At 49.1% G+C, this 13,575-nt stretch overlaps 1 protein-coding gene across 2 annotated transcripts in view; it reads left to right on the top strand.

The window, feature by feature from the left end:
• EIF5B (eukaryotic translation initiation factor 5B) overlaps nt 1–13,230 on the top strand; it is a 66,350-nt gene extending 53,120 nt beyond the window's left edge. For both annotated transcript variants that reach the window (XM_073664859.1, XM_073664858.1), the window contains one exon: nt 12,512–13,230. In XM_073664859.1, coding sequence (XP_073520960.1) covers nt 12,512–12,619 — 108 coding nt within the window. In that variant the 3' untranslated portion in view covers nt 12,620–13,230. The remainder of the gene's footprint in view (nt 1–12,511) is intronic.
• Nucleotides 13,231–13,575: the final 345 nt, after the last annotated feature.

The following is a 13,575-nucleotide window of genomic DNA, read 5'->3' as shown; positions in this document are numbered from 1 at the left end:
CTGTCTCTCTGCCGGCACCAGCGTTACGGTGCCTCAGGGGAACGCCTGGAGCCCTTTTGGGCATACATTCTAAATTTAGACCGCGGCTCCGGCCTAGCCGAAGCCGCCGCCCACTCTCCGCCTCCCCGGCCCGCCCCCCGGATGACTAATATGACACTACACAGTGTCATAGAAGGGGCGGAAATGAACTGAAAGGGTGCGCTTTCTAGCAATACTGCCGCCCTTTTCAGCGCTCCGCCCACCTTCTTCTCTGCACTCCGCCGGCCATTAACAAGGAAGAAGAGTTAACACTTCAGCTGCCGGTCGCCAGCTTGTCTCCAGGGGGGCACAGGATCTTGGATTTAAACGGCGCTGGACTACATCAGGCACACTAAGGTGGGATCAGATCACAGCTGGAGTCTCGCACTTGGCTGTGAACTCTATAAGGTTCTCTGCATTGCTGGCCCCCTCTGCATAGCCACCCCTGGATACTATGCCGGGCTCAAAGTCCAAGAGAACCAGGCAGGATTGCTATTATGCACTCTGTACAGCCTGCCGTAATACTCTCCCTAGTGGCAGCACTTATCCACATTGCCAGGACTGCATGCAGACTGCTGTGCCAGAGCCCCATGAAGCACTTCCCAATACTTCGGTGCCTAATACCACACCGGAATGGGTTACTCAGATGTCGCAATCTAGGACAGTCTATAGATAACCTCACAACCACATTGCTTCAGGCTCTGCAGACTCATACCTCGGTTATGAACACTACTCAAAGGGAGAGTTCCACTCAGGGACATGATGGCATGGGCACATCCACGTCTAGATCAGGACGCAAGCGGACCCACAGGTCACGTTCATCTGCGTCATCCCATACCACACGGTCATCCCCTTCCAGTGGGAGACACCGTACTCCCAGCTCTTCTAGACTGTCCCCTGACAGGGACAGACAACGCAGATCCCCACAGCCATCCCTGACCAGAGAAGGCCTCCGCTCCGGTTCTCCCAGCAGGAGACGCCTTAGCGATACACACGATTCGGAAGACATCTGTGATTCCGACTCAGACAAGGAAACCGAAGGGTCCCTGATCCCTATTCCCCCTGGCAATACAGTGCTAGTTGATGATTTAATCTCATCTATCCATCGGGTGCTGGACATCTCCGATCCACCCCTGGAGACACCATGACATAAGATTTCCTTTGAAGGAGTCCTGAAACCGCCTAAGGTCTTCTTTGACCACCCAGAGTATAATGTGATCCTTAAAAAGCAGTTCTCACAACCTGAGAAAAAGTTTACTAATCGCAAATATCTGGAAGCGCGGTACCCTTTTCCACAGGAGGTCACCAAACAGTGGACAGATCCACCTGAAGTGGATCCCCCAGTCTCCAAACTAGCAGCACAGACACTCCTTTCACTGCCAGATAGCTCAACCCTCAGGGACACAGCAGACCGGCAGGTAGAACGCATGGCTCGTTCAATTTTCGAGGCCGCAGGGGCCTCCCTGGCTCCCGCGTTCGCCTCAGTTTGGACTGCCAAGGCTATCATGGCCTGGGCCCAAAATTTACAAACTGGCCTACACACATCTACCCCTGAACTGTCGGACCAAGCGGCCCAAATAGCAGTCGTGGCAGATTACATGCTCCATGCAGCTCTGGATTCTGCAAAGGGTGCAGCCGGGATAGCTTCAAACGCCATCACGATTCGGCTTATCCTCTGGCTGCGGGAATGGAAAGCAGATGCAGCTTCAAAGAAGTCCCTCACTCACCTGCCATACCTCAGTGGTAGGCTTTTCTGTGAACAGTTGGATACAATGATATCTAACGCCACCGGGGGTAAAAGTACCTCTCTCCCCCAACTGAAGCCCAAACACACTTACAAAAAGCGCAATCAAGCACGTTACCGATCCTTTCGGAACTCTTCAGGCTGGTCCGCCTTGCGACCAGCACAGAATAACAGCCGCACTCCACGCAGGGACAACTCAAGGTCGAGGCAAAAGTCCGGCAAGACCTGGCAATCAAAGGCAGGCCAGTCAAAATTTAAAGGAGGAAAGTCTCGCACTTCCTCCTCATCATGACTCACGAACTCTGGAAGACACCCCACCTGTAGGCGGCCGTCTTTTGCTCTTTCACCAAGTCTGGCTGCCTATTACAAAGGACAGGTGGGTCAGGGAACTAGTGTCTTCAGGATACAAGATAGAATCTGTTTGGCGGGTTGGAAGTGAACTCTTTCTGTCTGTTCCCCCAAAACCGCCAGCCAAGGCTCGTGCCTTCCACCACGCGGTTTCATTGCTTCTTCAAGCAGGTGTCATAGTAACGGTCCCCACGGCCGAGCGCTTCCAAGGGTTCTACTCTAATCTATTCGTAGTCCCCAAAAAAGGAGGCCGCGTATGGCCCATATTGGACCTAAAACAGCTCAACAAATTATGTACGGGTACGTAATTTTCGCATGGAGTCCCTTCGGTCCATCATTGCGTCCATGGAGAAGGGAGAATTTCTCGCCTCCATAGACATTCAAGACGCATACCTACATATACCAATTGCGCCAGCTCATCAGAGATTTCTCAGGTTCTCAATCAACCAGGAACACTACCAGTTCGTGGCTCTCCCTTTCGGACTCTCCACGGCTCCCAGAGTGTTTACCAAGGTCATGGCAGTCACCATGGACATCCTGCACTCCAGAGGCATAATAGTCGTTCCATATCTGGACGATCTCCTCATCAAGGCTCCCACCTTCATGGACTGCGAAATCAGCGTCTTGATCACAATCGACATTCTGAGTCGTTTGGGCTGGTTAGTCAACTTAGAAAAGTCATCACCAATCCCGAGTCAGTCTCTGACCTTTTTGGGAATGTTATTCAACACCCTCAAGGGTCTAGTACTCCTCCCCGAGGACAAAACACTGTCTCTCCGTATAGGAGTCCGCACCCTACTTCGCAAACCCCCTCGGTCTCTCCGGTTTGCCATGAGAGTCCTTGGCAGGATGGTGGCGGCAATAGAAGCGGTCCCATTTGCCCAGCTTCACCTCAGGCCGCTCCAGCTAGCCATCCTCAAGTCATGGGACAGGAATCCTTTTTCTCTCAACAGGAAGTTTCAGTTGACGTCGTCAACCAAGAGATCCCTGCACTGGTGGCTCAAACCAACCTCACTAACAAAGGGGAAATCCTTTCTCACGAGTCAATGGAAAGTTCTGACCACCGATGCGAGCCTGACGGGTTGGGGTGCGGTACACCTACACCACAGAGCACAGGGCAGGTGGTCCCCAACAGAAGCGACCATGCCCATCAACATCTTGGAAATTCATGTCATTCTCCTGGCGTTGAGAGCCTTCCATCACTTACTGGCAGCCTCTCACATTAGAGTACAGTCGGACAATGCCACGGCTGTGGCATATGTGAATCACCATGGGGGGACCCGCAGTGCCCAGGCGATGCGAGAAGTGACACACATTCTCCAGTGGGTGGAAGACACAGGTTCGGTTCTCTCTGCGGTCCACATTCCGAGTGTGGACAACTGGGAAGCAGACTTCCTCAGCCAGCAAGCAATGGACTCGGGAGAGCGGTCTCTCCATCCCGAAGTTTTTCGCCAGATCTGCCATCGCTGGGGGACTCCGGACGTGGACCTAATGGCATCCCACTTCAATACCAAAGTCTCCAACTTCATGGCCAGAACACACGACCCGCGGGCGCTAGGAGCGGACGCCCTGGTTCAGGACTGGACCCAGTTACAGCTCCTGTACATTTTTTCCACCTCTCCCCCTGATATCCAGAGTGGTGAGGAAGATCAAACAAGAGGGAGTTCCAACCATCCTAATCGCACCGGACTGGCCCAGACGTACATGGTACGCCGACATCGTACAGCTCACAGCAGACGTCCTCTGGCGTCTTCCCGACCGCCCGGATCTTCTGTCACAAGGCCCGTTCTACCACCAGAACTCAGGGGCCCTCAATTTGACAGCGTGGCCATTGAGACCTGGGTTCTAACCCAGTCAGGGTTCTCGCCGTACTTCATTGCAACCATGATCAGGGCACGGAAGCCAACCTCTGCTAAGATTTATTACCGTACCTGGAAAGCCTTCTTTTCCTGGTGCGAATCTCGTGGCCAGACCCCATTCTCTTATTCCCTCCCCAGGGTACTTGGGTTTCTCCAATCAAGTCTGGAGGCCAGACTGTCCCTGGCCTCCCTTCAGAGCCAGGTGTCAGCTCTCTCTGTGCTTTTTCAGGCGCACATTGCTAACAAGCCACAAGTAAAGACATTTCTTCAGGGGGTTTCCCGATTGGTTCCCCCCTACAGACGACCACTAGAAACGTGGGATCTCAACCTCATGCTGACAGCATTGCAGGAAACACCTTTGAACCCCTTAGTGAAGTCTCACTCCGCCTTCTATCCCAGAAGGTGGTTTTCCTAGTGGCAATCACCTCGCTACGCAGGGTGTCTGAACTGACAGCACTCTCCTGCAGGCGGGCCTTCCTGTTTTTTTTACCAGGACAAGGTAGTTCTCTGTAGGTCCCATCCTTCCTTCTGAAGGTTGCGTCCAACTTCCACCTCAATGAGGAAATTTCACTGCCATCCCTCTGTCCGGTCCCGGTTCATAGAGTGCAGAAGGCTCTGCAGATGCTTGACCTGGTCATGGCATTGCGTATCTATGTGTCTAGGACTGCGCCCTTCCGGAAGTCTGATTCTCTCTTCCTTCTACTGGAAGGCGCCCGCAAGGGTCTGTTAGCTTCCAAAGCTACCCTTGCTAGGTGGATCAAATCCACCATACAAGAGGCCTACCGCCTCAAAAATTCTCCTCTTCCAGCAGGTATTACGGCACACTCTACACGTGCGGTAGGGGCGTCCTGGGCCATTCGGCACAACAAGTGTGTAAGGCAGCCACCTGGACTAGCCTACACACGTTTACCAAACACTACAGAGTTCATACCCAGTCCTCCGCAGACGCGAGCCTGGGTAGATGGGTTCTGCAGTCGGCGGTGCCCCAATTGTAGGGGCCTGTCTACACAATATTCGTCCATTGCTTCCCACCCAGGGACTGCTTTGGGACGTCCCATGGTCCTGTGTCCCCCAATGAGGCGACAGAGTAAAGGAGATTTTTGTGTACTCGCCATAAAATCTCTTTCTCTTAGCCTCTAATTGGGGGACACAGCACCCACCCTGTTGCCCGTTCCGGGCCGTTGTTATGTTGAGTTCTCATATTGTCTTTGTTTCAGCTCGTACATGGTTGCCTTCTTATAGGCATGGTTATGTTATCCATGTTACGTTCGTCCTACTGCTTTTGCACAAAACTGGAGAAGGCTGACGCCGTCCAGGGGTGTATACTGCAGAGGAGGAGCCACGGTTAATCTTTTTCAGATTATGTATAGTGTCGCCTCCTAGTGGACAGCAGCATAACACCCATGGTCCTGTGTCCCCCAATTAGAGGCTAAGAGAAAGAGATTTTACGTTGAGTACACAAAAATCTCCTTTTTTAATCTGAATTATGATGTAATTTGGGGTTCTAAACAATGGTGTTACCCAGTCATTTTAAAGGGTTAATCCCAAAATTATAAGTTATGCCCTATCTGTAAGGATCCCCCAAGAGAACTTGGGTCTGCTAAGTCCTGTTTTAAATCGAGCGGAAGAGTGCATGCTCGAATTATGAACTATTCATTATCTATCTCCCAGAGAAAACAGAGTATGTCCTCCTGAGATCTCGAGCCCCATTCTCAGTATCACTGGGGGGTCCAACACTCGGACCCCCAACGGGCAGTAAGTTATCCTATGTGCTTTGGGAATAAAATAACTTTTTAAGGCTAGCTTCTCAGCCACTGCTTCTAAACTGCACTGTATGTTCTCACACAGAAATTTATGTATCATAATCTGTGGAGTTTGAACTTCCTAAGCTGAAAAAGGTTTGTCTATATGATTAAGGAAAAAATAACAGCCCAATAAAAGCAAAGTGCACACCTTTGGCCTCTGTTGGGTGTTTGGAACCCTGTGGATGAATTTGAGGTATATACCAAAAATAGGGTATAGATAGTCAGAAAGGTATAGATATGCACAAGCCCTAATTTTATTCACCTTATGCTCATTTTACTATATTTGGGTCAGGTGATAAATGAAAGAGGAACATTTTTTACTTTGTTTGAACATGGACTACTAGTGAGGACTAAGCATCGCCACAGTCTAGCTATTGAGGCTCAAGTAGAAAACACTTTAACTACCATGTTTATAGACTGTCTTAACCCCTTCCCGACCCGTGTCACACCGTTTGTGACATGGAAAACAGTTCGTTCCCGACCCATGTCACAGCGTGTGTGACATGGAGGGAAAGAGCCCCTGCAGCGCCCGCGAGCGGGGTCGCTCAGGTGTCACAGTTGCTACTGCAACTAGACAACCTGTAGTTGACCCCACAGGGGGTGGATTAACCCCCCCGTGCCTAAAACCCCTCCGATTGGCAGTTTCACTTTCACTTTTAGTGAAACTGCCAATCGGAATGAATGAAATATTTCACCAATGGAAATTGGTGAAATATTTACTTTCTGGGCATGGCCTGATGCTTATAGCATCAGCCATTGGCTGGGGGGAGTGTCACCTCTGTGTCACCCCCCCAGATCTGATTGGGGGCTAGCGTCACATGGACACTAGCTCCAATCAGATGTCGAGCGGTGTATTTACTATGGCTGACCAAACTTTCCAGATCCATCCCTTCCGTGGAGCCAGAGGAGTTTGGTCACGCCGATCCGCTGCTGCCACAGATCATCTGCCCCGCCGCCGATCGTCTGCCACCTCCATCGCCGCCACCGATCCTCTGCACCCGCCGCTGCCACCGCTGCTGATCTGCCGCCGACCCCCTGCACCCGCTGCTGCCTCCGCTGCTGATCCGCTGCCGGTAGTATCCCCCCCCTTATCAGATTTCCAGCCCCCACTTCCCCCCCCACCCCCCCCTCCACCCCCCTTCCACCCCAGTCCCAATTTCTCACCTGTACCCCGACCTCCGCTCCCTCCCTCTCCCACGTCTTCATCCACCGGCTGCTGCTCTCCTTCTGACAGCCGGTGGACTGTGATCACAGGCAGCAGCAGACTCAGTGTAAATCTCCTGTGCCTGTGATCACACCACCATCCCCCAGTCCCAGGGATCACACCATCATCCCCCAGTCCTAGTGATCTCACCCACCATCCCCCAGTCCTAGTGATCTCACCCCCCCAGTGATCACCCGCCCCCTCCCCCGTCCGAGTGATCACCCCCCCTGCTGCTGCCAGCTACTGCCTGCCGGCCCCTACCCCCCTTGCTGCTGCCGGCTCCTGCCCCCCTTTCTGCCCCTTCTGCCCCAGTGATACCCCCCCTGCTGCTGTTGGCTCTTCTATCTCCTCAGCCCCCCCCTGCGCCCCGTGCGCCTGAGCGCGCCCCCTCCTGCGCCCCGTGCGCCTGAGCGCGCCCCCTCCTGCGCCCCGTGCGCCTGAGCGCGCCCCCTCCTGCGCCCCGTGCGCCTGAGCGCGCCCCCTCCTGCGCCCCGTGCGCCTGAGCGCGCCCCCTCCTGCGCCCCGTGCGCCTGAGCACGCCCCCTCCTGCGCCCCGTACGCCTGAGCGCGCCCCCTCCTGCGCCCCGTACGCCTGAGCACGCCCCCTCCTGCGCCCCGTACGCCTGAGCGCGCCCCCTCCTGCGCCCCGTACGCCTCCACACGTGATTTACACCAAGCACTCACACATACACACGTACACTCATACTAATAATAAAGTTTAGATTTTTTTTTTCCCCACAGCACACAAAATGTCCCGCCCGTCCCGCCCTAGGGCGTACTCAGCTGAGGAGGCATATTCATTTATTGCCTCCGAAGCTGATAGTGAGGGAGAGGACCCCACGTTCCTCTATTCCTCTCATTCTTCCTCCTCCAGTGACACCGAGCCGGCACCAAGACGACGTCAGAGGTCAAGGCATCGTCCGGAGGCCGTGGAAGAAGACCCACAGCCATCTGTAAGTAACCCTCAACCTGGTGCTAGTCAAGCCCAACCTAGCACCAGTGCCCCGGTGTGGACCCCCGTCCCTGAAAATTACGCTCCGCGGATTCCTGATTTCCTTCCCCAATCAGGAATCCAGTTCGAGACAGCAAACCTCAGGGAAATAGACTTTTTCAAAGTCTATTTCTCTGAGGCCATTGTCAGTCTCATGGTGGAGCAGACTAACATTTACGCCCAACAATTTTTGTCTGCAAACCCAAATTCAATGTTTTCTACTTGGAGTCCCGTTGACTCAGTAGAAATGTTAAAATATTGGGGACTGGTACTTCACATGGGGATTGTGAAGAAACCAGAAATCCGTCAATACTGGAGTACCGATATTTTATATCAAACTCCAGTGTTCGGAATGGTGATGACCCGCAAAAGATTTGAGGTCATTCACAAATTTTTGCATTTCAGGGATAACACTGACAGCCTTCCCCGCGATGACCCGAATTTTGACAGACTGTTCAAAATTCGTCCGGTCATAGAACACTTCAGCAACAAGTTTGCTGAAGTGTACGTTCCCCAAAGGGAAATTTCTGTGGATGAATCCCTCATCCACTTCAAAGGGAGGCTTCAATTCCGACAATACCTGCCCAGTAAGAGGGCCAGGTACGGAATAAAGCTCTACAAGCTGTGCGAGAGTGCCTCAGGGTACACTCACAGCTTTAGAGTTTACGAAGGAAAGGATTCGAGGATTCAGCCCCCAGAATGTCCACCTGCTCTGAAGGTAAGTGGGAAAATAGTGTGGGATTTGATCCGCCCACTGCTTGATAAAGGTTACCATCTATACGTTGATAACTTTTATACAAGCATTCCCCTATTTCAGTCCCTCTCTGCCAGAGCTACCGCCGCTTGCGGTACTGTGCGCAGAACCAAGAGGGGTCTCCCTTTGACGCTAATTGAGCAGGTTTTCCCAAAGGGTGAGAGCCGAGCTCAATGTAGCGGCAACATGGTTGTGGTGAAGTACAAAGACAAAAGGGACGTCTTTTTCTTGACCACAATCCATGGTCCCGGCACCACGGCCACCAACGTTAGAGGTACCCCAGCACCGGTCCGCAAACCGGACTGTGCCCTGGGGTACAACAAGCACATGGGGGGAGTTGATCTTTCTGATCAAGTCCTCCAGCCCTACAGTGCGATGAGGAAGGCGAAAGTCTGGTATAAAAAACTGGCCGTGCACATCGTTCAAATGGCACTGTATAATGCATACGTGCTGTCACGATGTGCAGGCCAGACCACCAACACCTTCCTCAACTTCCAGGAGGCAGTGATAAAGGCCCTGATTTTTAGAAGCGAAGAAGAAGCGGGCCCCAGCACCCCTGGAACTCGAGTCTCCCGTGTGGTACCAGGGCAACATTTTCCTGGTGAGGTCACGGTAAGAAAAAGGTGCCGGGTCTGCCATAAAAGGGGGATAAGAAAGGTCACCCATTTCCAATGTGAAACGTGTCCTGATAAACCGGGACTGTGTTTGAATGAATGTTTCAAAATTCATCACATGTCCCCGGACTAAACACATCCTGACCTTCCCTACAGAACTCACCCACACTAGCATGACATACAAAACATCACGCACACACACAACAACCTCACGTACACTACAACACACACCAACCTATGTCAGGTTGGTGTGTGTGTTGTAGTGTATGTGAGGTTGTTTGTGTGTGTGTGGTGTATACACCACACCACACACCAAACTCACATACACTACATCTAGATAAGTTCCCTGGGGGGTCTAGTTTCCAAAATAGGGTCACTTGTGGGGGAGCTTCAATGTTTACACACAGGGGCTCTCCAAACGCAACATGGTTCCAATTTGTTAGCGGACACCATGTCGTGTTTGGACAGCCCCTGTGTGCCGAAACATTGGAGCTCCCCCACAAGTCACCCCATTTTGGAAACTAGAACCCCCAAGGCACCTATCTAGATGCATAGTGAGCACTTGGAACCCCCAAGTGCTTCACAAATTGATTCGTAAAAATGAAAAAGTATTTTTTTTCCACTTTTTCATTTTTACGAATCAATTTGTGAAGCACCTGGGGGTTCCAACTGCTCACTATGCATCTAGATAGGTGCCTTGGGGGATCTAGTTTCCAAAATGGGGTCACTTATGGGGGAGCTCCAATGTTTACACACACAGGTGCTCTCCAAACGCAACATGGTTCCAATTTGTTAGCGGACACCATGTCGTGTTTGGACAGCCCCTGTGTGCCGAAACATTGGAGCTCCCCCACAAGTCACCCCATTTTGGAAACTAGAACCCCCAAGGCACCTATCTAGATGCATAGTGAGCACTTGGAACCCCCAAGTGCTTCACAAATTGATTCGTAAAAATGAAAAAGTATTTTTTTTCCACTTTTTCATTTTTACGAATCAATTTGTGAAGCACCTGGGGGTTCCAAGTGCTCACTATGCATCTAGATAGGTGCCTTGGGGGGTCTAGTTTCCAAAATGGGGTCACTTATGGGGGAGCTCCAATGTTTAGGCACACAGGAGCTCTTTAAACGCAACATGGTGTCCGCTAACAATTTGAGCCGAAATTGTTAGCGGACACCATGTTGCGTTTGGAGAGGCCCTGTGTGCCAAAACATTGGAGCTCCCCCACAAGTGACCCCATTTTGGAAACTAGACCCCCCAAGGCACCTATCTAGATGCATAGTGAGCACTTGGAACCCCCAGGTGCTTCACAAATTAATCCGTAAAAATGAAAAAGTATTTTTTTTTCCACTTTTTCATTTTTACGAATCAATTTGTGAAGCACCTGGGGGTTCCAAGTGCTCACTATGCATCTAGATAGGTGCCTTGGGGGGTCTAGTTTCCAAAATGGGGTCACTTATGGGGGAGCTCCAATGTTTAGGCACACAGGAGCTCTTTAAACGCAACATGGTGTCCGCTAACAATTTGAGCCGAAATTGTTAGCGGACACCATGTTGCGTTTGGAGAGGCCCTGTGTGCCAAAACATTGGAGCTCCCCCACAAGTGACCCCATTTTGGAAACTAGACCCCCCAAGGCACCTATCTAGATGCATAGTGAGCACTTGGAACCCCCAGGTGCTTCACAAATTAATCCGTAAAAATGAAAAAGTATTTTTTTTTCCACTTTTTCATTTTTACGAATCAATTTGTGAAGCACCTGGGGGTTCCAAGTGCTCACTATGCATCTAGATAGGTGCCTTGGGGGGTCTAGTTTCCAAAATGGGGTCACTTATGGGGGAGCTCCAATGTTTAGGCACACAGGAGCTCTTTAAACGCAACATGGTGTCCGCTAACAATTTGAGCCGAAATTGTTAGCGGACACCATGTTGCGTTTGGAGAGGCCCTGTGTGCCAAAACATTGGAGCTCCCCCACAAGTGACCCCATTTTGGAAACTAGACCCCCCAAGGCACCTATCTAGATGCATAGTGAGCACTTGGAACCCCCAGGTGCTTCACAAATTAATCCGTAAAAATTAAAAATACTTTTTTTTTTTACAAAAAAATTCTTTTAGCCTATTTTTTTTAATTTTCACATAGGTAACAGGATAAAATGCATCCTAAAATTTGTTGGGCAATTTCTCCTGAGTACACCGATACCTCATATGTGGTCATAAACCACTGTTTGGGCGCATGGCAGGGCTCAGAAGGGAAGGAGCGCAATTTGACTTTTGGAGCTAATTTTCCAATCAAAAAGTGAAATGGCGCTCCTTCCCTTCTGAGCCCTGTCGTGTGCCCAAACAGTGGTTTATGACCACATATGAGGTATTGGTTTACTCAGGAGAAAATGGCCAACAAATTTTAGGATGCATTTTACCCTGTTACCCATGTGAAAATTAAAAAATTTAGGCTAGAAAAAAAATTTTGTTAGAAAAATTAAAATGTTCATTTTTTTCTTCCATTTTGCTTTAGTTCCTGTGATGCACCTGAAGGGTTAATAATCTTCATGAATGTAGTTTTGAGTAGCTTGAGGGGTGCAGTTTTTGGAATGGTGTCACTTTTGGGTGTTTTCTGTCATGTACACCCCTCAAAGGGACTTCAAATGTGATGTGGTCACTAAAAAAAATGGCTTTGCAAATTTTGCTGGAAAAAAGAAAATTTGCTGATGAACTTTGAACCCTTCTAACTTCCTACAAAAATTTTTTTTTTTTTTCAAAATTGTGCTGATGTAAAGTAGACATGTGGGAAATGTTATTTATTAACTATTTTGTGTCACATCACTCTCTAGTTTAGCAGAATAAAAATTCAAAATTTGAAAATTGCAAAATTTTCAAAATTTTTCCCATATTTTTGATTTTTTCACAAATAAACGCAAATATTATCGACCTAAATTTAATACTAACATGAAGCCCAATATGTCACGAAAAAACAATCTCAGAATCGCTAGGATCCGTTGAAGTGTTCCAGAGTTTTTAATTCATAAAGGGACACTGGTCAGAATTGACAAAAATGCCAAGGTCTTTAGGGTCAAAATAGGCTGGGTCCTGAAGGGGTTAAACTAGAGGTTGCTGTTGATTGTCTCATGTAACGTTATCCTCTCTTGTACTTTCCTAATAATTTTCTGCTTTGCTTTTATTCCAGATCACCCGGCAGTCGATTGATGCTTTAAAAAATTGGTTTAGAGATGAGATGCAGAAAACAGATTGGCAACTCATAGTCGAATTGAAAAAAGTGTTTGAAATCATTTAAGGCTTTTTATCAACTGTTGGAGACCAGAGGAATTATAACTTGTAATGAGGTGAAAATGTTGCAAAGAGAATAACCAAGGCTACTGAACCTGTGGTTTGGAAGAAGAAAATAAACGTAGTTTAAATTTGTTTTCCATGAGAAACCAAGAAATTTTACACTGGTTTGACAGTGCTCAATTTTACACATCCCCACAGTTCCGGCGTGCCTGCCCACCCAAATACACCCCTCACACACTGGCTTCTGTTTTAAAAGGAAACAACTAGTCCCAATGTTTTATTACAGGTTTTCTCTATTTTTTACTTGTAAAATTGGCACTGCAGCATCGACGTTCTGCAGCATCTAAACGTGGAACTTCTGATGTAAAAACAATGAATTAAAAATGACTATTTATGCATATTCCCTGCCCCAGCACTGTGCTTTTTCATTGTCCTTTTGATTTGTGCCTACATCTTTTTTAAAGGTTAGCAGGAAAGCTTTACTCTGTATCTGCTTCTTGTTAATTGGTGATGTAAAGTGTACTGTGGGCAGCATTTCAGTGCTTGTACAGGTCCTGCCAACACTTCTCACTGTATTCATGACCTACAGAGCCAGAAATAAAGTACATGGGCTTATTAGTAGTCTTTGTCATTTTATGCATTATAGAGAGCCTTGCTGCCTTCACCTCTTCACACTTGAAGATGCAAGTACATAGATTTTAAGACGTGTCGTGATTTGGTTCTGAAAATTAATTACCAGAATTTTCTTGTAGAGCAGAAAGGTCGTCTTTAAAACCTGCCATGCTATCTTGAATAATACAAGAAGTATTTTATTAAAATTGACAATTGTATAACTATATATTTTTTTAGAATTGTATGTAGTTCCTGTTATTCCTCCTAGAAATGTATGATTAAACTGACAACTGGGTGTTCTCTTTAGAGGGTGTGTCCATGCACACTCTGCCATAGTCTGATGGTCAT

The sequence above is a fragment of the Phyllobates terribilis genome, unplaced genomic scaffold (assembly GCF_046119375.1).
Source record: "Phyllobates terribilis strain yellow unplaced genomic scaffold, ASM4611937v1 Scaffold_2__4_contigs__length_985480577, whole genome shotgun sequence".
Taxonomy (NCBI): domain Eukaryota; kingdom Metazoa; phylum Chordata; class Amphibia; order Anura; family Dendrobatidae; genus Phyllobates; species Phyllobates terribilis.
This window is presented reverse-complemented; position numbering and strand designations above follow the sequence as displayed.